This window comes from Lonchura striata, chromosome 27 (assembly GCF_046129695.1).
Source record: "Lonchura striata isolate bLonStr1 chromosome 27, bLonStr1.mat, whole genome shotgun sequence".
Lineage (NCBI taxonomy): Eukaryota > Metazoa > Chordata > Aves > Passeriformes > Estrildidae > Lonchura > Lonchura striata.
This window is the reverse complement of record NC_134629.1, coordinates 9309315-9334617: the sequence shown is the minus strand read 5'-3', so window position 1 is coordinate 9334617 and position 25303 is coordinate 9309315. Positions and strand designations below refer to the sequence as shown.

The 25303-nt window shown below is 64.1% G+C and overlaps 2 protein-coding genes across 2 annotated transcripts; one reads left to right on the top strand and one right to left on the bottom strand.

Annotated features, from left to right (window-relative positions):
- Positions 1-467: 467 nt before the first annotated feature.
- On the bottom strand, positions 468-8545 carry CDK2 (cyclin dependent kinase 2). Its single transcript, XM_077788709.1, has 7 exons — positions 8391-8545; positions 8228-8305; positions 6231-6351; positions 5203-5373; positions 3985-4086; positions 2533-2736; positions 468-1345 (listed from the first exon to the last, which is right to left on the bottom strand). The coding sequence occupies exons 1-7, from the start codon at positions 8504-8506 to the stop codon at positions 1241-1243; spliced, it is 897 nt and encodes a 298-aa protein (XP_077644835.1). The 5' UTR covers positions 8507-8545; the 3' UTR covers positions 468-1240.
- A 4078-nt stretch (positions 8546-12623) lies between these two features.
- Positions 12624-25303, top strand: PMEL (premelanosome protein). Its single transcript, XM_077788603.1, has 12 exons — positions 12624-12687; positions 15119-15238; positions 15921-16067; positions 17635-17760; positions 19208-19369; positions 20854-21246; positions 22151-22408; positions 22930-23229; positions 23332-23416; positions 23511-23713; positions 24010-24097; positions 25055-25303. Exons 1-12 carry the CDS (start codon positions 12624-12626, stop codon positions 25215-25217), a joined length of 2109 nt encoding a protein of 702 aa, XP_077644729.1. The 3' UTR covers positions 25218-25303.

The following is a 25303-nucleotide window of genomic DNA, read 5'->3' as shown; positions in this document are numbered from 1 at the left end:
AATGAGAAGGCGGGGAGAGAGGAAGCCTCGCCCAATCAGAGGTGCTAACTTTGATTGACAGTGTGGAGAGCTCATGCGAAGGGGGCGTGGCTTGGAAGGACCAATCAAGAGGCTCAGACTGTGTTGTGGGCGTGGTCGCGAGTGGGCGTGGTTTGTAGACCAGGGGGCGTGGCCTGGGAAAGCCAGGGGGAGACATTTGGGGACATTTTTTGGGGGTTTCGGGACATTTTTGGGGTTTTGGGGACACTTGAGGAGTTTGTGGGCATTTGAGGGGTTCGGGGACATTTTTTAGGGGTTTCAGGGAGATTTTTGGGGTGTGGGAAGATTTTTGGGGTTTCCAGGACACTTTCGGAGGAATTTGGGGACATTTGGGGACATTTTTGGGGTTTTGGGGACACTTGGGGACATTTTGGGGGTCTCAGGACGGAGGGGGGGGGGGGAGGTGACGATGCCACCCTGACCTTCCCGGGATTAAAAACCGCAGAAATTTTATTACAAATTTTTTCCATAAAATCACAAAAAAACCAAAATTCGGCCCCAAAAACTGTGGCAGGGGGGAAGAGGGGACAAAGGGGACATGGAGGGGATGGCACTGGGGACAATTTGGGGACAATTTGGGGGATTTGGGGGAATTTGGGGGAATTCTGGGGACATTTGGGACGTTTTAGAGACCTTTTGGGGACATTCGGGGTATTTTGGGCACTTTTGGGGACATTTTGGGTAAATTTGGGGTCATTTTTGGGCTGTTTTGGGGCCCTTGGAATTTGGGGAATTTTGGGGTCGTTTTGGGGGATTTTGGATGGTTTTGGGGTCATTTTGTTAGTTTGGGACCATTCTGCATGGTTTTGGGGATATTTTAGGGGGTTTAGGGTCATTTTGGTAGTTTGGGACCTTTTTTGAGGAATTTGGGGCCGTTTTGTCTCATTTTGGGGATATTTTGGAGGTTTTGGGGCCACTTTCTCTGGTTTTGGGGATATTTTGGGGGTTTTGGGGCTGTTTTGTGGTTTGGGGATATTTTGGGGGATTTAGGGTCATTTTTGGGGGGTTTGGGGCCATTTTGGGATGGTTTTGAGGATATTTTGGAGTTTTTGGGGCTGTTTGGGACGGTTTTGGGGTCGTTTTTGGAGGATTTGGGGCCGTTTTTCTTGGTTTTGGGGTAATTTTGGGGGTTTGGGGATATTTTGGGGGGGTTGGGGTAATTTTGGGGGGTTTTGGGGATATTTTGGGGTCATTTTTGGGGTCAGAGGCGCAGGTGGGGGACAGCTCTGGTGACGTCCCTGAAGAAGGGGTGGCCCAGGGCGGCCTTGGCCGAAATTCTCTTGTTGGGGTCGTAATGCAGCATTTGCTGGGGAGAAAAACGGGGAAAATGGGAAAAAACGGGGAAAAAATGGGGGAAATGGGGAAAAAAGGGAGGGGGAAGGGGAAAAAAGGGGAAAAATCAGGGGAAAATTGGGGAAAAAATGGGGAAAAAAGGGGAAAAATCAGGGGAAAATTGGGGAAAAAATGGGGAAAAAAGGGGAAAAATCGGGAAAATTGGGGGGAAATGGGAAAAATGGGGGAAATGGGGGAAAAGGGAAAAAAAGCAGAGAGAAATTGGGGGGAAATGCAGGAAAAAATGGGGGAAATTGGGAAAATGGGCACGAAATGGGGAAAAAAGGGAAATGGGGGAAAATGGGGGGAAAAATGGGGGGGAAATGGGGAAAAATGGGGGGAAATTAGGAAAATGGGGGGAAATGGGAGGGAAATCAGGGGAAAATGGCAAAAAAAAAGAGGGAAAAGGGAAAATAATCAAGGAAAAATTGGGGGAAATGGAAAAAATTAGGGAAAATTTGGGGAAAAATTGGGAGGAAATTGGAAAAATGGGAAAGATCAGGGAAAAAATCAGGATAAATTAGGGAAAATCAAGGAAAAATTGGGGGAAATCAGGAAAAATTGGGGAAAATCAAGGAAAAATTGGGGAAAATCAGGAAAACTTGGGGGAAAATCGGGAAATGGGGAACAAGTGGGGAAAAATCAGGAAAAAGTGGGGAAAATCAAGGAAAAACGGGAAAACTAAGGAAAACTTGGGAAAATCAGGAAAACTTGGGGAAAAATCAGGAAATTGGGAACAAGTTGGGAAAAATCAGGAAAAAGTGGGGAAAATCAAGGAAGAACTGGGGAAAATCAAGGAAAAATTGGGGGAAATCAAGGAAAAATTGGGGAAAATAAGGAAAACTTGGGGAAAAATCGGGAAATTGGGAACAAGTGGGGAAAAATCAGGAAAAAGTGGGGAAAATCAAGGAAAAATTGGGGAAAATCAAGGAAAAATTGGGGGAAATCAGGAAAAATTGGGGAAAATCAGGAAAACTTGGGGAAAAATCGGGAAATTGGGAACAAGTGGGGGAAAATTAAGGAAAAACTGGGGAAAACTAAGGAAAACTTGTGGGAAAATCAGGAAAAATCACAGAAAAATCAGGGAAAATCACAGAAAAATCAGGGAAAATGAAGGAAAAGCTGTGGAAAAGCCAGGGGAAATTGGGAATTGTGCCTCACCGCCAGGAGCTTGCGGCCCTCGTCGTCCAGGGGTGGCAAAACCTTGGCCAGGTCCTGGCGCGCCCAGCGGGGGAAGGTGGCTTTGTAGTCGGGCAGCGCCGACACCCCCGGCCAGGCGGCCTCGTCCGGCGTGCCCAGCGTGCGGAAAATGCGGAACAGCTGGTCGATCTCGGAGTCGCCCGGGAACAGGGCGCGGCGCGTGATCTGGGGGGTGACAGGGACGTTGGGGACATCAACGGGATGTTGGGGACATCAACGGGATGTTGGGGACATCAATGGGATGTTGGGGACATCAACGGGACGTTGGGGACATCAACGGGACATTGGGGACATCAACGGGACGTTGGGGACATCAATGGGACATTGGGGACATCAACGGGACGTTGGGGACATCAACGGGACACTGGGGACATCAATGGGACGTTGGGGACATCAACGGGACACTGGGGACATCAACGGGACATTGGGGAAATCACTGGGATGTTGGGGACATCAACGGGACATTGGGGACATCAACGGGATGTTGGGGACATCAACGGGACACTGGGGACATCAACGGGACATTGGGGACACCAATGGGACACTGGGGACATCCCTGGGATATCAATGGGACACTGGAGATATGGGATCAGGACAATGGGAACAGCTGGTCGATCTCGGAGTCGCCCGGGAACAGGGCACGGCGCGTGATCTGGGGACATTGGGGACATCAATGGGATGTTGGGGACATTGGGGACATCAATGGGACACTGGGACATTGGACACAATGGGAACAGCCGGTCGATCTCGGAGTTGCCCGGGAACAGGGCACGGCGCGTGATCTGGGGACATTGGGGACATCAGTGGGACATTGGGGACATCAATGGGATGTTGGGGACATCAATGGGATGTTGGGGACATCAATGGGACATTGGGGACATTGGGGACATCAATGGGATGTTGGGGACATTGGGGACATCAATGGGACACTGGGACATTGGACACAATGGGAACAGCTGGTCGATCTCAGAGTCACCAGGGAACAGGGCATGGCAGGTGATCTGGGGACATTGGGGACATTTGGGGACATCAACAGGACACTGGGGACATCAATGGGACATTGGGGACATTGGGGACATCAATGGGACATTGGGGACACAATGGGAAACAGCTGGTCGATCTCGGAGTCCCCCGGGAACAGGGCACGGCGCGTGATCTGGGGACATTGGGGACATTTGGGGACATCACAGGGATGTTGGGGACATCAGTGGGACATCACAGGGAGGCTTTGGGGACATCAGTGTCACCCCCGGTGTCACCTAAGGGGGTTTGGGGACCCACGTGTCACCCTGAGGACCCCAATGTCCCCCTCGGTGTCCCCAAGTGCCACCCACCATCTCGGCGAAGATGCAGCCAGGCTGTGTGACACCCCAGTGTCCCCAAATGTCCCCAATGTCCCCAAGTGCCACCCACCATCTCGGCGAAGATGCAGCCCAGGCTCCAGATGTCCACGGCCGTGCTGTAATATTTGCAGCCCAGCAGGATCTCGGGGGCACGGTACCAGAGTGTCACCACCTGGGGACATCGGGGACATTGAGGGGACATTGGGACATCCCAAAGGTACCAGAGTGTCACCACCTGGGGACATCGGGGACATTGAGGGGACATTGGGGACATTGGGACATCCCAAAGGTACCAGAGTGTCACCACCTGGGGACATCGGGGACATTGAGGACACTGTCAGGGACAGGACCCCCAAAAATCCCCCCCAAATGCCCCCTAAATACCCCCAAAATCCCCCCCAAACCCCACATTTATATGGGGACCCTAAATGGGTTGTGAGCCCCCCAAATCCCCCCAAAACCCCACACCTCATATGTGTAGGTTTATATGGGGACCCTAAATGGGTTCTGAGCCCCCCAAACCCCCCAAACCCCCCAAAATCCCCCCAAAACCCCACACCTCATATGTGTAGGTTTATATGGGGACCCTAAATGGGTTCTGAGCCCCCCAAACCCCCCAAACCCCCCACCAGGCCCCACCTCGTGGGTGTAGGTTTATATGGGGACCCTAAATGGGTTCTGAGTCCCCCAAATCCCCCCCAAAATCCCCCAAACCCCCCACCAGGCCCCACCTTGTGGGTGTAGGTTTATATGGGGACCCTAAATGGGTTCTGAGCCCCCCAAACCCCCCAAACCCCCCACCAGGCCCCACCTTGTGGGTGTAGGTTTATATGGGGACCCTAAATGGGTTCTGAGCCCCCCAAATCCCCCCCCCAAACCCCCCAAAATCCCCCCAAAACCCCACACCTCATATGTGTAGGTTTATATGGGGACCCTAAATGGGTTCTGAGCCCCCCAAAATTCCCCCCAAACCCCCCAAAATCCCCCCAAATCCCCCCCCAAATCCCCCGCCAGGCCCCACCTCGTGGGTGTAGGTTTACATGGGGACCCTAAATGGGTTCTGAGCCCCCCAAATCCCCCCCCAAACCCCCCAAATCCCCCCAAAATCCCCTGCCATGCCCCACCTCGTGGGTGTAGGTTTATATGGGGACCCTAAATGGGTTCTGAGCCCCCCAAATCCCCCCCAAACCCCCCACCATGCCCCACCTCGAGGGTGTAGGTTTATATGGGGACCCTAAATGGGTTCTGAGCCCCCCAAATCCCCCCCAAACCCCCCACCACGCCCCACCTCGTGGGTGTAGGTGCGGACGGGCACCCCGAAGGCGCGGGCCAGCCCGAAGTCGGCGAGCTTGATGGAGCCCTCGGCGTTGATGAGCAAATTCTGCGGCTTCAGGTCCCGGTGCAGCACCCGGTGAGCGTGGCAGAAAGCCAGCCCCTGCAGCAGCTGGAACAGGTAACTCTGGGGACAGCGATGGGGACACTGGGGACAGCGTTTGGGACACTGGGGACATCCCCTGAGTGACCCCTGAGTGACCCAGGGGACCCCCGGGGTGGGTTTGGGGTTTTGGGGTCACCCAGCAGAACAGCAGCCCCTGCAGCAGATGGGACAGGTAACTCTGGAGACAGCATTGGGGACATTGGGGACATTGTTTGGGACATTGGGGACATCAAGGTCAGACCCCTGAGTGACCCCTGAGTGACCCACGGGACCCCCGGGGTGGGTTTGGGGTTTTGGGGTCACCTGGCAGAACAGCAGCCCCTGCAGCAGATGGGACAGGTGACTCTGGAGACAGCATTGGGGACATTGGGGACATTGTTTGGGACATTGGGGACATCACTGGGGACATTGGGGACATCGTTTCAGACCCCTGAGTGACCCCTGAGTGACCCAGGGGACCCCCAGAATGGGTTCGGGGTTTTGGGGTCACCTGGCAGAACAGCAGCCCCTGCAGCAGATGGGACAGGTGACTCTGGGGACAGCGATGGGGACATTGGGGACATCGTTTGGGACATTGGGGACATCGTTTGGGACATTGGGGACATCACTGGGGACATTGGGGACATCGTTTGGGACACTGGGGACATCCCCTGAGTGACCCCTGAGTGACCCAGGGGACCCCAATGACACAAGGTGCTTTAGGGTTCCCCCAATGTCCTCAAGATGTTTTAGGCCCCCCCAGATATTTTAAGGCCTCCCCAGATGTTTTAGGCCCCCCCAGATGTTTTAGGGCCCCCCCAGATGTTTTAGGGCCTCCCCAGATGTTTTAGGGCCCCCCCAGATGTTTTAGGGCCCCCCCAGATGTTTCGGGGTCCCACCTTGATGAGCGGCAGCGCGATCCCGCTGAGCGAGGAGGAGTCCATGAACTTCTTGAGGTCCTGGTGCAGGAACTCGAACACCAGGTACAGCTTGTTCTCCGTGTGGATGACATCCAGCAGCCTGGGGACACGGGGACAGCTTGGGGACAGGGACATGGGGACAGGGACACGGGGACAGCTTGGGGACACGGGGACAGGGACACGGGGACAGGGACAGGGACACAGGGACAGGGACACAGGGACAAAGTCTGGGACACAGCCTGGGACACGGGGACAGCTTGGGGACAGGGACAGAGGGACAGGGACACTGGGACAGGAACTCGAACACCAGGTACAGCTTGTTCTCTGTGTGGATGACATCCAGCAGCCTGGGGACATGGGGACAGCGTGGGGACAGTGTGGGGACAGCCTGGGGACACGGGGACAGGGACATGGGGACAAAGTCTGGGACACAGCCTGGGACCACGGGGACAGCTTGGGGACAGTGTGGGGACAGCCCTGGGACATGGGGACAGGGACACAGGGACAGCCTGGGGACAGCCTGGGGACATGGGGACAGGGACACGGGGACAGGGACACGGGGACAGGGACACAGGGACAGGGACACGGGGACAGGGACACGGGGACAGCGTGGGGACAGTGTGGGGACAGCCTGGGGACACGGGGACAGGGACATGGGGACAGTCTGGGGACACGGGGACAGCCTGGGGACAGCTTGGGGACATGGGGACAGCCTGGGGACAGGGACATGGGGACAGGGACACGGGGACAGGGACAGGGACACGGGGACAGGGACAGAGGGACAAAGTCTGGGACACAGCCTGGGACACGGGGACAGCTTGGGGACAGGGACATGGGGACAGGGACACGGGGACAGGGACAGGGACACAGGGACAGGGACACAGGGACAAAGTCTGGGACACAGCCTGGGACACGGGGACAGCTTGGGGACAGGGACATGGGGACAGGGACACGGGGACAGGGACAGGGACACAGGGACAGGGACACAGGGACAAAGTCTGGGACACAGCCTGGGACACGGGGACAGCTTGGGGACAGGGACAGAGGGACAGGGACACGGGGACACCACAGCCCCAGGGGTCCCATGGCCACAGGGACACCACAAAGCCCCCCCAGGACACTCCTGGGGACCCCTCCTCAGTGACATTCCCCCCCAGAACCCCCCAAAAGCCCACCAGGACCCTCCAGAGCCCCCCAAGACCCTCCGAGACACCCCCAGGACAATCCTGGGGACCCCTCCCCATTACCACCTCCCCCCAAAACCCCCCAGGACAATCCCGGGGACCCCTCCCCAGTACCAGCTCCCCCCAAAACCCACCAGGACAATCCTGGGGACCCCTCCCCATTACCACCTCCCCCCAAAACCCACCAGGACACTCCCGGGGACCCCTCCCCGTTACCATCACCCCCAAACCCCCCAGGACAATCCCGGGGACCCCTCCCCGTTACCAGCTCCCCCCAAAACCCACCAGGACACTCCCGGGGACCCCTCCCCATTACCAGCTCCCCCCAAAACCCACCAGGACAATCCCGGGGACCCCTCCCCGTTACCAGCTCCCCCCAAAACCCCCCAAGACAATCCCGGGGACCCCTCCCCGTTACCATCACCCCCCAAAGCCCCCCCAAAACCCCCCAGGACAATCCCGGGGACCCCTCCCCATTACCAGCTCCCCCCAAAACCCACCAAGACAATCCTAGGGACCCCTCCCCGTTATCATCACCCCCAAAACCCCCCAGGACACTCCCGGGGACCCCTCCCCGTTACCATCACCCCCCAAAGCCCCCCAAAACCCCCCGGGACACTCCCGGGGACCCCTCCCCGTTACCACCACCCCCAAACCCCCCAGGACAATCCCGGGGACCCCTCCCCATTACCACGTCCCCCCAAACCCCCCAGGACAATCCCGGGGACCCCTCCCCATTACCAGCTCCCCCCAGAGCCCCCCAAAACCCACCCCCAGCACCCCCGGCCTCACTTGACGATGTTGGGGTGGTTGAGCTCCTTGAGCAGCGAGATCTCCCTGATGGCCGTGCTGGGGACACCCTCGGTCTCCCTGCCGTGACAGCGGCGCCGGGGGTGGCCGTGAGCCCGGGGACCCCCCGGGAGACCCCCGGGACCCCCCGGGACCCCCCACTCACGTGTCCAGGCGGATCTTCTTGAGTGCCACCACCTCTCCCGTCACCTTGTTGCGGGCCTTGTAGACCACGCCGTAGGTGCCCTCACCGATCTTCTCCACCTTCTGGAAGTTCTCCATGGAGGGGACACCGGGGGGGACACCGGGAGTGGCGGGGGGACACCGGGAGTGGCGGGGCACACTGGGAATGGGGACGGGGGTGGTCCCGGAGGTGGGCGGTGGTCGCAGGGAGGGATACCCGGGGTAAGGGCGGGGATTGCCGGGGGTGGCACGGGGGTCTGGGGGTGTCCCCGGCGGTCCCTGAGTGTCGCCGGGGGTGTCGCCGGTGGGGTTCTGTGTGTTACCGGGGGTGTACCCGGTGTCACCGGGGGTGTCCCTGGGGGTCTCTGGGTATCCTCGAGGGTCCCCGGGAGGGATATCTGGGGTCGGGGTGGGGTTGCGGAGCTGTCCCGGGGGTCTCTGGGTGTCCCCGGGGGTGTCCCCGGTGTTACCGGGGGTGTCCCGGTGTCACCGGGGGTGCCCCGGAGAGGTTCTGGGGATCCCCGGGAGGGATATCCGGGGTGGGGCTGGGGTTCCGGAGCTATCCCGGGGGTCTCTGGGTGTCCCCGGAGGTATCCCCGGTGTTACCGGGGGTGTCCCGGTGTTACCGGGGGTGTCCCGGTGTCACCGGGGGTGCCCCGGAGAGGTTCTGGGGGTCCCCGGGAGGGATATTCGGGGTGGGGGTGGGGATCCGGGGGTGTCACCGGGTGTATCCCGGGGGTCTCTGGGTATTCCCGAGGGTGTCCGGGTGTCACCGGGGGTGTCCCGGTGTTACCGGGGGTGCCCCGGAGGGGTTCTGGGGGTCCCCGGGAGGGATATCCGGGGTGGGGCTGGGGTTCCGGAGCTATCCCGGGGGTCTCTGGGTGTCCCCGGGGGTGTCCCGGTGTCACCGGGGGTGCCCCGGAGGGGTTCTGGGGGTCGCCGGGAGGGATATCCGGGGTGGGGGTGGGGCTGCGGGGCAGTCCCGGTGCCGGGGGTGTCCCCGGCGGGGCCGGGGTGTCCGGGGGGGTTCTGGGGGTCCCCGGTTGTCCCGGGGTGTCCCTGGGGGGGTTCCCGGGGGTCCCGAGCGCGGCCGCCGCGTCCCCCCCGCGCGCGCCAAACCCGCGGCGGCCCCGCCCGCGCCGCTTCCCGCCTTGCCGCCGGCCACGCCCCCCGCGCCGCCGCCCATTGGCTGAGCCGCGCGTGACGTCACTGGAGAGGCGGGAGATACCTTAAAGAGACAGGCACACTACCGGGAGAGACGGCGGCAATGGGGACAGGGACCGGGACATTGGGGACCGGGACAGGGACAGGGACAGGGACAGGACAGGACAGGGACAGGGACAGGACAGGGACAGGGACAGGAACAGGGACAGGACAGGGACAGGGACAGGGATGGGATAGGGACAGGGACAGGGACAGGACAGGGACAGGGACAGGGACAGGGACAGGGAGAGGGACAGGGATCGGGACAGGGACAGGACATGGACAGGGAGAGGGACAGGGACAGGGAGAGGGACAGGGACATGGACAGGACAGGGACAGGGACAGGACATGGACAGGGACAGGGACAGGACAGGGACAGGGACAGGGACAGGGACAGGGACAGGGACAGGGACAGGAACAAGGATCGGGACAGGGACAGGGACAGGGACAGGACATGGACAGGGACAGGGACAGGGATCGGGACATTGGGGACCGGGACAGGGACAGGGACAGGACAGGGACAGGGACAGGGACAGGGACAGGGACAGGGACAGGACATGGACAGGGACAGGGACAGGACAGGGATCGGGACATTGGGGACCGGGACAGGGACAGGGACAGGACAGGGACAGGGGCAGGGACAGGACAGGGACAGGGACAGGGACAGGGACAGGGACAGGGACAGGGACAGGACAGGGACAGGGACAGGGACAGGGACATGGACAGGACAGGGACAGGACAGGGACAGGGACAGGACAGGGACAGGGACAGGGACAGGGACAGGACAGGGACAGGGACAGGGACAGGGACATGGACAGGACAGGGACAGGACAGGGACAGGGACAGGGACAGGGACAGGGACAGGACAGGGACAGGGACAGGGACAGGACAGGGATCGGGACATTGGGGACAGGGACAGGGACCGGGTTTGGGATGGGGACAGGGACCGGGACCAGGAACCGGATTGGGACCAGGACAGGGACAGGGACAAGGACAGGGACAGGGACCGGGGACAGGGACCGGGACAGGGACAGGGACCGGGACATGATCGGGACATTGGGGACAGGGACAGGGGATTGGGATTGGGACTTTGGGGACAGGGACAGGGACAGGGACAGGGACAGGACAGGGACAGGGACATTGGGGACAGGGACAGGGACCGGGTTTGGGATGGGGACAGGGACCGGGACCAGGAACCGGATTGGGACCGGGACAGGGACAGGGACCGGGTTTGGGATCAGGAACCGAGACCAGCAACTGAAACAGGGACAAGGACCGAGACCGGGACCGGGAATCGGAATCGGGAATGGGACCAAGGACCGGGAATCAGATCGGGACTGAGACCGGGACCGGGGATTTGGGATCAGGATCCGGGATAAGGATGGGATCGGAACAAGGACAGGGACCAGGATGGGGTCGGGGTCAGGACCGGGACGCCGCAGCCTCTGCCCGGGCTGCTCAGCCAGTGCCTGCACCGGGCACCGGGCACCGGGACCGGACACCGGGACCACAGCTCGGGCTGCGGCCAGACCACAACCGGACACGCGGGGGTCACGGGGAGCAGCCCCGGGGGCCGCACGGGGGTCACGGGGCTCCCGGGGGTCACGGGGCTCCCGGGGGTCACGGGGCTCTCCGCACACGTGGCCCCACCGGAACGGGCCCGCACGCACCGGGACAGCCCCGGGGGCACGGAAACGGCCGGAGCAGGAAAGATGGGGGTCACCCACCGGGATCGGGGTCCCCCCCGTGTCACCCACCGAGATCGAGGTCCCCCTGTGTCATCGGGGTCCCTCCCCGTGTCACCCGCTGAAATCGGGGTTCCCACCCGTGTCACCCACCGAGATTGGGGTCGCCCTGCGTGTGCAGAATTGGGGACCCCTCCCCGTTCTCTCCATGATTGGGGTCCCCCTCTCATGTCACCCACCAGGTTCGGGGTCCCCCTGTGTCATCGGGGTCCCCCCGTGTCACCCACTGAAATCGGGGTCCCCCCGTGTCACCCACCAGGTTCGGGGTCCCCCTGCGTGTGCAGAACTGGGGACCCCTCCGCCTTTTGTCCATTATTGGGGTCCCCCCCTGTGTCACCCACCAGGTTTGGGGTCCCCCTGTGCCATCGGGGTCCCCCCGTGTCACCCCCCAGGGTCCCCCCGTGTCACCCACCAGGTTTGGGGTCCCCCTGTGTCATCGGGGTCCCCCCCTTGTCACCCACCAGGATCGGGGTCCCCCATGGGAGACCCCGACCGGGATCGGGGTCCCCCTGTGTCATCGGGGGCCCCCACGGGTGACCCCCCGGAATTGGGGTCCCCACCCCTCCCGTGCCAGGCTGGGGGTCCCCCACTCTCACTGAGTGTCAAACCGGGGGTCCCCCCGCTGTGTGCAGAATTGGGGACCCCCCCCCCATGGCTGTCACCCCCATGATCCCCCCAAACCCCAAAACTCCCAAACCCAAAAAACTCCAAAACCCCAAACCGCAAAAGTCCCAAATCCCAAAAACCCCAAAAACGACAAAAATCCCGAATCCCAAAAATCCCAAACCCCAAAAATCCCAAACCCCAAAAATCCCAAATCCCCATCCCTGGGGTCTCCGCGTGCCGGAATTTGGGGGGGGGGGGTCCCCCAAAAACCCCAAACCCCAAAAAATCCCAAAACCACAAAATCCCAAACCCCAAAAACCCCAAACAACCCCAAAACCCCGACCCCCAAACCCCCAAACCCCATCCCCGCGCTCTCCGCGTGCCGGAATTTGGGGGGGGGTCCCCCCAAAACCCCTTCGCCGTTTTGTGGGGGGTCCCCAAAACCTCCCCCCCCCCCCGCACCGTGTGACCGCGGGTGGCCCCACGTGGCAGGGGAGGGGGGGGGATTTTGGGGGCGGATTTGGGGGGGTCACGGCCCCTGTCCCCCCCTTTTTTGGGGGGGCGTGGCTATGCAAATGAGCGCCCCCTTTTTGTGCGGCTCTCCCCGAGCCCGGCGCCTCTGCCCCGGCCGTGCCGAGCGTGGGGGGAGACGAGCGGGGACCATGAGGGGGCTCGGGGCCATCGCGGTTTTTGGGGTGCTGCTGCTCCTGGCTGAGGCTCAGAGGCGTAAGTGGGGTTTTTTTGGGGTGCGGGGGGCGTCCGGAGCTTCATATTTTGGGGTGCAAAGCCCCCTCTTAAAGAAAAATCCGTCACGGGGTTGGGTTGTACCCCGATAATCCCCATGGGGTTCGCGGGTTTGTGACATAATTTTTTTGGGGTGCGGGGGGCGCCCGGAGCTTCATATTTTGGGGGTTTTGGGGTGCAGAGCCTCTCCTTAAAGAAAAATCCGTCACGGAGTTCGGTTGTACCCCGATAATCCCCATTGGGGTTCGGGCTTGGACATAAATGAGTTTTTTTGGGGGTGTGGGGGGTGTCCGGAGTCCCATTCTTTGGGGGTTTTTGGGGTGCAGAGCCCCCCCGTAAAGGCAAATCCTTCACGGGGTTCGGTTGTACCCCGATAATCCCCATTGGGAGAGGTTATGGGGGGTCTCCGGGGGTGGTTTTGGGGTCCCCGGGGGTGGTTTTGGGGTCCCCGGGGGTGGTTTTGGGGTCCCCGGGGGTGGTTTTGGGGTTCCAGGGGGTGGTTTTGGGGTGTGGGGTGGGATGTGGGGGTCTCCACCCCGCTGGAAATGGGGGGCACGCAGCCCGGGTTTCCCCGTCAAGGGGGGGACCCCGTTTTTTGAGTGGGGGGGAAGTGGCAGCCCCGTGTGAAGGGGGGACGGGGAGAGCTGAGAGACCCCCGAGAATGGGGGGGCAGGGGGAAGCTGAGAGACCCCCGAAAATGGGGGGGACTTGGGGGTCTTGGGAGTGGGGGGACAGGGGGGACCCGGCAAACCAGTGTTGGGGGGCTGCAGAATCCCCCGTGTCTCCCAAAGTTGGGGGGCTACAAAGTCCCCGGTGTCCCCCCAATGTTGGGGGGCTACAGGGTCACCCCAATGTTGGGGGGCTGCCGGGTCCCCCGTGTGTTCGGGGGCTACAAAATCCCCCGTGTCCCCCCCAATTTCGGGGGGCTGCAAAATCTCCCGTGGGGACAGTGGGGGGACATGAAGGGACGCTGCAGCCCCCCGAGAATGGGGACACGGGGGACTTTGTAGCCCCCCAACTTGGGGGGACAGAGGGGGCTCTGCAGCCCCCCAACCTTGGGGGGACACGGGGGACTTTGTAGCCCCCCAACCCTGGGTTCCCCCGCAGCCCCCCAACTCTGGGGTTCCTTGTGAGCCCCCCGACCCTGGGTTCCCCCGCAGCCCCCCAACCCTGGGTTCCCCCGCAGCCCCCCAACCCTGGGGTGCCCCGCAACCCCCCAACCCTGGGTTCCCCCGTGAGCCCCCCAACCCTGGGTTCCCCCGCAGCCCCCCAACCCTGGGGTGCCCCGCAACCCCCCAACCCTGGGGTTCCCCGCAGCCCCCCGACCCTGGGGGCTCACGGGGGGTGCCCGTCCCGTCCCGGCCCGGCCCGGCCCGGCTCAGCTGAGCGTCACATGAAAGGGCTTTGGGGCCATGTGATGGCTTTGCCCGCGCGTGGCTCACCCGAGCCCCGTCACGCGGCCCCCGGTCCCCCCCCCGGGTCTCCCCGGTACCCCCCGGTCACCCCCGGTCACCCCCCGTTATCCCCCCGATCCCCCCCGGTCACCCCCGGGTCCCCTCAGGGTCCCCCCGGGTCACCTCATGGTCACCCCAGGGTCCCTTCATGGTCACCCCAGGGTCACCCCGGGTCCCCTCAGGGTCCCCCCGGGTCATCCCCGGTACCCCCCGGTATCCCCTGGGTCCCCCCAGGTCCCGTCATGGTCACCCCAGGGTCACCCCGGGTCCTCTCAGGGTCACCCCAGGGTCCCCTCAGGCTGGACACGCCAGGGGTGGGGGTGGCAGACCCCTGGTAGAGGGGGACATTGGGGACACTGGGGGGGATATTGGGGACATTGGGGGGGACATTGGGGACACTGGGGACACGGGGACCTCACAGACCCCTGTGAGTTGGGGACAAGGGGGACCTGGCAGTGTCCTGGGAGTGGGGGACACGGGGGACATTGGGGACATGGGGGACATGGGGGACCCTTCATCCCCCTGAGCACAAAGGACATGTGGGGACATGACGGCCCCCAAAAATGGGGATGGGGGGGACATGACAACCCCAAAAGTGGGGGACAGGGGGGACATGAGAGCCCCCAAAAGTGGGGGACAAGGGGGACATGACAAACCCCTGAGAATGGGGACAGGGGGGACATGAGAGCCCCCAAAAATGGGGGACAGGGGGGACATGACATCCCCAAAAGTGGGGGACAGGGGGGACATGAGAGCCCCCAAAAATGGGGACGGGGGGACACGACAAACCCCAAAAGTGGGGGACAGGGGGGACATGTGGGACCCGGCAGCCCCCCGGAAATGGGGGACAGGGGGGACACGCCAACCCCAACAGTGGGGACAGGGGGGACACGCAGCCCCCCAGGACACGGTGACGCGTGGCGCCGCCGCCGGCCTGACCGGGCTCCGGGGTCCCGCAGGAGCCGCCGGCCGGAGCCGCGGGCGCAGCCCGGCCTGGGGCGGGCGGGCGGCGCCGTTCCGGGGCTGGGACACGGCGCGGTTCCCTCCCTGGCAGCCGGGCACGGGCGACTGCTGGCGAGGTGAGTGCCACCCTCCCGCGTGGCCGTGTCACCCTCCCGCGTGGCCGTGTCACCCTCCCGGGTTGGCCGTGTCACACACCCGGGTGGCCGTGTCACACACCCATGGTGGCCGTGTCACACACCCGGGTGGCCGTGTCACCCTCCCGCGTGGCCGTGTCACCCTCCCGGGGTGGCCGTGTCACCCTCCCACGTGGCCATGTCACCCACCCTGGGTGGCCGTGTCACCCACCCGCGTGGCCCTGTCACCCACCCGGGTGGCCGTGTTACACACCCGGGGTGGCCGTGTCACCCACCCACGTGGCCCTGTCACCCACCCGGGGTGGCCGTGTCACCCACCCAGTCCTGGCCATGTCACCTGCTGGTGCTGGCTTTGTCCCCTACCCCTGCTGGCTTTGTCCCCTACCCCTGCTGGCCATGTCACCCACCCCATGCTGGCCGTGTCACCCATCCATGGTGGCTGTGTCACCCACTCAGAGTGGCCATGTCACCCACCTGGGTTAGCCCTGTCACCCACCCAGTCCTGGCCGTGTCACCCAGCCAGTCCTGGCCGTGTCACCCACCCATGGTGGCTGTGTCACTCACCCATGGTGGCCCTGTCACCCACCCAGTCCTGGCCATGTCACCCACCTGGTCCTGGCCGTGTCACCCCCCCGTGCCACCCTCCGATGGTGTCCCCGAGCAGGTGGCGATGTCACCTTCGACATCAGCAACGACGCTCCCACCATGGCGGGTGCCCAGGCCACCTTCTCCATCGCCCTGCGCCTGCCGGGCACGCAGCGCGTCCTGCCCGACGGCCGCGTGGTCTGGGGGCAGAACTGCACGGTCAACGGTCAGTGAGACCCGAATTCCCCCCAGCCGCCCCAAAACTGACCCAAACCAACCCAAAACTGACCCAAACCAGCCCAAAACCTCCCTAAACCAGCCCAAAACTGTCCCCAACTGCCCCAAAACCGCCCTAAACCAGCCCAAAACCTCTCTAAACCACCCCAAAACTGACCCAAACCAACCCCAAACCTCCCTAAACCACCCCAAAACTGACCCAAACCAACCCAAAACTGTCCCAAACCAACCCAAAACTGAACCAAACCAGCCCAAAACCTCCCTAAACCAGCCCAAAACCTCCCTAAACCAGCCCAAAACCTCCCTAAACCAGCCCAAAACCACCCTAAACCACTCCAAAACTGACCCAAACCACCCTAAACCAGCCCCAAACTGTCCCAAACCACCCTGAAACCACCCCAAAACTGTCCCAAACCGCCCCAAAACCACCCTAAACCACTCCAAAACTGACCCAAACCACCCTAAACCAGCCCCAAACTGTCCCAAACCACCCTGAAACCACCCCAAAACTGTCCCAAACCACCCCAAAACCTCCCTAAACCAGCCCAAAACTGTCCCAAACCGCCCCAAAACTGCCCTGAACCAGCCCAAAACTAACCCAAACCACCCTGAAACCACCCCAAAACTGTCCCAAACCGCCCCAAAACCTCCCTAAACCAGCCCAAAACTGACCCAAACCACCGTAAACCACCCCCAAACTGTCCCAAACCACCCTGAAACCACCCCAAAACTGTCCCAAACCACCCTGAAACCACCCCAAACCACCCCAAACCACCCTGAAACCAGCCCAAAATTGCCCCAAACCACTCCAAAAGCACCATAAACCATCCCAAAACCAGCACAAAACCATCCTGAAACTGCCCAAAACCACCTCAAACCACCCCAAAACTGCCCCAAACCACCCCAAAACCATCGCGAAACTGCCCTAAAACCACCCCAAACCACCCCAAACCACTCCAGACTACCCCCAAAGCCAACCCGAAACCACCCCAAAACCAACCCAAACCATACCAAAACCAACCCAAACCATACCAAAACCAACCCGAAACCACCCCAAAACCAACCCAAACCATACCAAAACCAACCCAAACCATACCAAAACCCCAAAGCCATCCTGAAATCACCCCAAACCACCCCAAAAACTGTCCCAAACCACCCCAAAACCACCCAAAACCACCCCAAAAACCCTGGAACCCCCCAAAACCCCCTCAACCCCTGAAACCCCGGTGTCCCCAGAGTCCCCCCACCCTGGGTCCCCTCGGTGTCCCCGATGTCCCCACAGTGTCCCTGGTGTCCCCTCGCCCTGTGTGTCCCCTCGGCATCCCCGATGTCCCCTCGGTGTCCCCAATGTCCCCTCGGTGTCCCCAATGTCCCCTCGGTGTCCCCAATGTCCCCTCACCCTTTGTGTCCCTGATGTCCCCTTGATGTCCCCGATGTCCCCTCAGTGTCCCTGGTGTCCCCTCACCCTTTGTGTCCCCGATGTCCCCATGGTGTCCCCGATGTCCCCTCGGTGTCCCTGGTGTCCCCGATGTCCCCTCACGCCGCGTGTCCCCCAGGCACGCGGGTGGCACCGGGGGACCCGGTGTTCTCCGAGCAGCCGGACGCCGCCGGGACCTTTCCGGACGGGCAGCCCATGCCCGCGGGCAGGCGGGGCAAGTTCGTCTACGTCTGGTGGACGTGGGGTGAGGATGGCACCGAGACCGCTCCGGGGCTCCCCGAGGTGGCACCGACCACGCTGGGGTGGCATTGTCCCCACTGTGGTGGCACCGACCACGCTGGGGTGGCATTGTCCCCACCATGGTGGCACTGACCACATTGTGGTGTCACTGACCACGCTGGGGTGGCATTGTCCCCACCGTGGTGGCACTGACCCCACTGCGGTGGCAGTGACCCTGCCATGGTGGCACCGACCTCGCCGTGGTGGCACTGTCCCCACCATCGTGGCACTGTCCCCGCTGTCCCCAGGGCGCTACTGGCAGGTGGTGGACAGGCTCAGGGTGGGCATGGCCATGGTGGCACTGTCCCCACCACGGTGGCACTGTCCCCACCATGGTGGCACTGACCACATTGTGGTGTCACTGACCACGCTGGGGTGGCATTGTCCCCACCGTGGTGGCACTGACCCCACTGCGGTGGCAGTGACCCTGCCATGGTGGCACCGACCTCGCCGTGGTGGCACTGTCCCCACCATCGTGGCACTGTCCCCGCTGTCCCCAGGGCGCTACTGGCAGGTGGTGGACAGGCTCAGGGTGGGCATGGCCATGGTGGCACTGTCCCCACCACGGTGGCACTGTCCCCACCATGGTGGCACTGACCCCGCCGTGGTGGCACTGTCCCCACCACGGTGGCACTGTCCCCACCGCGGTGGCACTGTCCCCGCCGTGGTGTCACTGACCCCACCGTGGTGGCACTGACCCAGCCGTGGTGGCACTGACCCCACCGTGGTGTCACTGACCCCGCCGTGGTGGCACTGTCCCCACCACGGTGGCACTGTCCCCACCACGGTGGCACTGTCCCCACCACGGTGGCACTGACCCCGCCGTGGTGTCACTGACCCCGCCGTGGTGGCACTGACCCAGCCGTGGTGTCACTGTCCCCACCACGGTGGCACTGACCCCACCACGGTGGCACTGACCCCACCACGGTGGCACTGTCCCCGCCGTGGTGGCACTGACCCCGCCACGGTGGCACTGACCCAGCCGTGGTGTCACTGTCCCCACCACGGTGGCACTGACCCAGCCGTGGTGGCACTGTCCCCACCATGGTGGCACTGACCCCACCACGGTGGCACTGTCCCCACCACGGTGGCACTGACCCAGCCGTGGTGGCACTGTCCCCACCACGGTGGCACTGACCCCGCCGTGGTGGCACTGACCCCGCCGTGGTGGCACTGACCCAGCCGTGGTGTCACTGTCCCCACCACGGTGGCACTGACCCCACCACGGTGGCACTGACCCCACCACGGTGGCACTGTCCCCGCCGTGGTGGCACTGACCCCGCCACGGTGGCACTGACCCAGCCGTGGTGTCACTGTCCCCACCACGGTGGCACTGTCCCCGCTGTGGTGGCACTGTCCCCACCACGGTGGCACTGTCCCCACCACGGTGGCACTGTCCCCGCTGTCCCCAGGGCGCTACTGGCAGGTGGTGGACGGCGCGGCGTCGCGGCTCACGGTGGGCACGGCCGGGGTGGCGCTGGGCTCCTACACCATGGAGGTGGCCGTGTACCACTACCGGGGCCGCCAGAAGTTCATCCCCATCGGCCACGCCAGCTCCCAGTTCAGCATCACCGGTGGGTGACACCGGGGGACACCGGGGGGACACCGGGGGGCACCAGGGGGCATGGGGGGCACGGGGTGGGCACCGGGGAAATGGGGCAGGGGGTTGGGGTGGGGGTTGTGGGTGAAGGGGTGCTGGGGATGTGGGTGGGGTGACACTGGGTGGGGGTGACACTGGGTGATGGTGGCATTGGGTGTGGGTGACACTGGGCACAGGTGACAGTGGATGTGGGTGACACTGGCTGTAGGTGACACTGGGCGCTGGGTGCCACCGGCTGTAGGTGCCACTGGCTGTAAGTGACACTGGGTGCAGGTGACAGTGCAGGTGACAGTGCAGGTGGCACTGGGTATAGGTGACATTGGCTGTCGGTGCCACCGGCTGCAGGTGACAGTGGGTGCCACCGGCTGCAGGTGCCACCTGGTGCCAGCACTCCAGGCACCGCTCAGACCAACTCCCGTCCCCACCTCTGTCCCCCTGCCCTCCCTCTTGTCCCTCGCTGTCCCCTCTCTGTCCCCTCGTGTCCCTGGCTGTCCCCTCTCTGTCCCCTCGTGTCCCTGGCTGTCCCCTCTCTGTCCCCTCTCTGTCCCCCGTGTCCCCTCGTGTCCCCTCGTGTCCCCTCTCTGTCCCCTCGTGTCCCCTCGTGTCCCCTCGTGTCCCTCGCTGTCCCCTCTCTGTCCACTCGCTGTCCCCCGTGTCCCCTGTGTCCCCCGTGTCCCCTCTCTGTCCCCCCGTGTCCCCTCGCTGTCCCCTCTCTGTCCCTTCTCTGTCCCCTCTCTGTCCCCTCGTGTCCCCCCGTGTCCACCGTGTCCCCTCTCTGTCCCCCGTGTCCCTCGTGTCCCCTCGTGTCCCCCCGTGTCCCCTCGTGTCCCCTCTCTGTCCCCCGTGTCCCTCACTGTCCCCTCGTGTCCCCCCGTGTCCCCTCGTGTCCCCTCTCTGTCCCCTCACTATCCCCTCGTGTCCCCTTGTGTCCCCTCGCTCTCCCCTCGTGTCCCCTCGTGTCCCCCGTGTCCCCCACTGTCCCCTCGTGTCCCCTCACTGTCCCCTCGGGTCCCCTCGCTGTCCCCTCGCTGTCCCCTCACTGTCCCCTCGCTCTCCCCCGTGTCCCCTCGTGTCCCCTCGTGTCCCCTCTCTGTCCCTCACTGTCCCCTCGTGTCCCCCCGTGTCCCCCGTGTCCCCTCTCTGTCCCCCGTGTCCCCTCGTGTCCCTCGTGTCCCCTCTCTGTCCCCTCGCTGTCCCCGGCTGTCCCCTCTCTGTCCCCTCTCTGTCCCCCGTGTCCCCCGTGTCCCCTCGTGTCCCCCGTGTCCCCTCGTGTCCCCCGTGTCCCCCACTGTCCCCTCGCTGTCCCCTCACTGTCCCCTCGCTCTCCCCCGTGTCCCCTCGTGTCCCCTCGTGTCCCCTCTCTGTCCCTCACTGTCCCCTCGCTGTCCCCCGTGTCCCCCGTGTCCCCCGTGTCCCCCGTGTCCCCTCGTGTCCCCCGTGTCCCCCGCGTCCCCGCAGACCAAGTCCCTCTGGCCGTGGCCGTGTCGCAGCTGCGGGAGGACGCGGGCAGCGGCCCCGCTCCGCTGGTGCGGAACCGGCCGGTGGCGTTCGCGGTGCGGCTGCACGACCCGAGCCGGTACCTCCGCCACGCCGACGTGTCCTACTCGTGGGACTTCGGCGACGACAGCGGGACCCTGATCACGCGCAGCGCCACCGTCACCCACACCTACCGGGACACCGGCAGCTTCTCGGCCCGCCTGGTGCTCCAGGCCGCCATCCCGCTCAGCCCCTGCGGCCCCACGACCGCGCCCGGTCCCACCGGGGCTCCCACCGGGGCTCCCAGCGCGGCTCCCACCGGGGCCACCAGCCCGGCCGGGGGACAGAGCACGGCGGCCCCGGTGGCCAGCACGGGTAAGGGGGACGGGGGGTGGCATCGCCCGCTGCGGGGGTCCCGGTGTTCCCGGTGCTCCGTGGGGTGTGGTCCCAGTGTCCGCCGTGCCACGGGGGGTGTCACCAGTGTCCCCTCAGCCCCCAGAGCCACCCCATGGAGTGTGTCATCAGTGTCCCCTCAGCCCCCAGAGCCACCCCATGGAGTGTGTCACCAGTGTCCCCTCACCCCACAGAGCCACCCCACCCCATGGGGTGTGTCACCAATGTCCCCTCACCCCATAATGTGTGTCCCCAATGTCCCTCCATCCCTCAAAGCCACCCCATGGGGTGTGTCACCAGTGTCCCCTCACCCCACAGAGCCACCCCACCCCATGGAGTGTGTCACCAGTGTCCCCTCACCCCACAGAGCCACTTCACTCCATGGGGTGTGTCCCCAATGTCCCCTCAGCCCCCAGAGCCACCGCATGGGGTGTGTCCCCAATGTCCCCTCACCCCATAATGTGTGTCCCCAATGTCCCCTCAACCCCACAGAGCCACCCCACCTCATGGAGTGTGTCACCAGTGTCCCCTCAGCCCATAATGTGTGTCCCCAATGTCCCCTCACCCCACAGAGCCACCCCACCCCATGGAGTGTGTCACCAGTGTCCCCTCACCCCACAGTGTGTGTCCCCAATGTCCCCTCAGCCCACAGAGCCACCCCACCCCTCGGTGTGTGTCCCCAGTGCCACCAGGGGACACGGAGCACCCCCGACACTGGAGCTGGGGGGGTCCCGGGTGGTCCCAAACCAGAGGTGACCCCAAACCCTGCTCTGGGGGGGTCCCGGTGTGGCCCCAACCCGGACTTTGGGGGGGTCCCAAACCAGAGGTGACCCCAAACCCTGCTCTGGGGGGTCCCGGTGTGACCCCAGCCCCACTTTTCCCGCAGCCCCCGCAGCCTCCGGGGAGCCCGCGGAGCCCACGGGGGGCTCGGCGGCGGAACCCTCGGACCCCGCTGTCACCGACCCCGCTGTCCCCGCCGCCACCGAGCCCTCTGCCGCCGCTGTCACCGAGCTCTCGGTCCCCTCCGCCGCCGCCCCCGCTGCCAGCACCGCGGCTGTCGCCTCCTCCGTGTCCCCCGCTGCCGCCACCGCGGCCGGGGACATCTCTGTCACCGCCGTCCCCGCGGAGGGGACAGCGGCTGCAGGTGGGTGCTGGCCCGGGGGTGGCGACAGCGGGGAGGGGACGTGTCGGGGGTGTCCCCAAGAGCTCACTGTCCCCAACAGCTCCCTGTCCCCAAGGGCTCGTTGTCCCCAAGGTCGCTGTCCCCTTGTCCTCGCTGTCCCCAAGGTCGCTGTCCCCAAGGTTTCCCTGTCCCCTTGTCCTCGCTGTCCCCAAGGTCGCTGTCCCCAAGGTTTCCCTGTCCCCTTGTCCTCGCTGTCCCCTTGTCCTCGCTGTCCCCAAGGTCGCTGTCCCCAAGGTCGCTGTCCCCAAGGTTTCCCTGTCCCCTTGTCCTCGCTGTCCCCAAGGTCGCTGTCCCCAAGGTCGCTGTCCCCAAGGTTTCCCTGTCCCCTTGTCCTCGCTGTCCCCAAGGTCACTGTCCCCTTGTCCTCGCTGTCCCCTTGTCCTCGCTGTCCCCAAGCTCTCGCTGTCCCCTTGTCCTCGCCCAGCGTTTCCCGTGTGTCCCTGCAGATGCGGCGACAGACGGAGGCGCGGGTGGTGTCACAGCTGGATCGGCCACATCTGGACCGGCCACAGCTGGATCTGCCCTCGATGCCACGGCCGCGGCCACGCTTGGCGTCACGGTGGGTGCCACCATAGAAGCCACCGCGGGAGCCACCGCTGTGTCCCTGGCCGCTGTCACGGCCGGTGCCACAGCTGGAGCCACAGCTGGAGCCACAGCTGGAGCCACAGCTGGCACCACAGCCCAGCCCCTGGCACTGGTCAAGCGCCAGGCCCCGGCCGAGGACCCGCCCGGCTGTGTCCTGTACCGCTACGGCACCTTCGCCACCCAGCTGGACATCGTCCGTGAGTCCGGGGGTCCCGGGGGTCCCGGGGCGGTCCCGGGGCGGTCCCGAGGAGCCCAACCGGGGGTCCCCAACCCCGCCGACCCCTCCTCGCTCCCCGCAGAGGGCATCGAGAGCGTGGCCATCGTGCAGGTGGTGCCCGAGGGCGGCGGCAGCAGCGTGGAGCTGACGGTGACGTGCGAGGGCGGGTGAGTGGCGGCCCCGGTGGCGGCCCCGGTGGCGGCCCCGGCGGCGGCAGAGCCGGGCGCGGGTGTCTCCGGTGCTGACGGGGCGCGCCCGCAGGGTGCCCGAGGAGGTGTGCACGGTGGTGGCGGACGCCGAGTGTCGCACGGCGGAGGCGGAGTCGTGCTCGCCGGTGTCGCCGTCGCTCGGCTGCGAGCTGGTGCTGCGGCAGGACTTCAACCGCTCCGGCCTCTTCTGCCTCAACGTGTCCCTGGCCAACGGCAACGGGCTGGCCGTGGCCACCACGCGCGTGGCCGTGGGAGGTGCGACACGGGGACGGCGTCCCCAAAGTCCCCCGGGTGGCACTGAGCTGTCCCTGCCCTGCTGGAGGTGACAGGGACACGGGGACATGTCCCTGGGGATGTCCCCAAGGTCCCTTTGGGTGGCACTGAGCTGTCTCTGCCCTGCTGGAGGTGACAGGGACACGGGGACATGTCCCTGGGGATGTCCCCAAGGTCCCTTTGGGTGGCACTGAGCTGTCCCTGCCCTGCCGGAGGTGACGGGGACAGGGTCCCAGGGATGTCCCCAAGGGGTGACACTGAGCTGTCGCTGTCCCCAGGTGCCACCCCGGCCACCGGCCGCACCACGCTGTTCGTGGGGCTCGTGCTGGTGGCGGCTGCCCTGGGCACGGCCGCGTACACCTACAGGTGAGGGGACACTGGGGACATCGGGAACATTGGGGACATCGGGGACAGTGGGGACACTGGGGACATTGGGGACACTGGGGACATCAGGAACACTGGGAACATTGGGGACATTGGGGACATCGGGGACACTGGGGACATCGAGGACACTGGGGACACTGGGGACAGTGGGGACAGTGGGGACATCGGGGACACTGGGGACATCGGGAACATTGGGGACAGTGGGGATACGGGGACAGTGGGGACATCGGGGACAGTGGGGACATCGGGGACACTGGGGACAGTGGGGACAGTGGGGACAGTGGGGACATCGGGGACACTGGGGACAGTGGGGACATTGGGGACACTGGGGACATCGGGGACATCGAGGACACTGGGGACACTGGGGACAGTGGGGACATTGAGGGGACACTGGGGACAGTGGGGACATTGGGGACAGTGGGGACATCGGGGACACTGGGGACATTGAGGACACTGGGGACAGTGGGGACAGTGGGGACAGTGGGGATACCCCACAGGGAGGAGGTGACACCGTGGGGTGGAGGTGACACTGTGGGGTTGGGGACACTCCCTATGGGGTTGGGGACATCAAGGACACTCTCTGTGGGGTTGGGGACATCGGGGACACTCCCTGTGGGGAGGAGGTGACACTGTGGGGTTGGGGACATTCTTTATGGTGTTGGGGACATTGGGGACACCCCACGGGAGGGAGATGACACTGGGGTTGAGGGTGACACTGTGGGGTTGGGGACATCCTTTATGGGGTTGGGGACACTCCCTATGGGGTTGGGGACATTCTTTATGGGGTTGGGGACATCGGGGACACCCCACGGGAGGGAGGTGACACTGTGGGGTTGGGGACATCCTTTATGGGGTTGGGGACATCGGGGACACCCCACGGGGGGCAGGTGACAAGGAGGTGACACCGTGTCCCCCCTCCCCGTGTCGCCCCCACCCCAGACGTGTCAAGGACCCGGCGCTGTCCCCACCGCCCCCCACGCCCCGCGGGTGGCCCCGGGGGTGGCTGTCCCCAAATGTCACCGTCCGGCGGCTGCTGCAGCGCGTCCTGGGGGGGGTCCCGAGCGGCGAGAGCAGCCCCCTCCTCCGGGGCCGCTCCGTTTAGGGACCCCCGCCCCAAAACCGACCCCCCAAAACCCCCCCGGGACACGCGTGGTGGCCTCGGTGACACCGAGATTAAATCCCCGATGT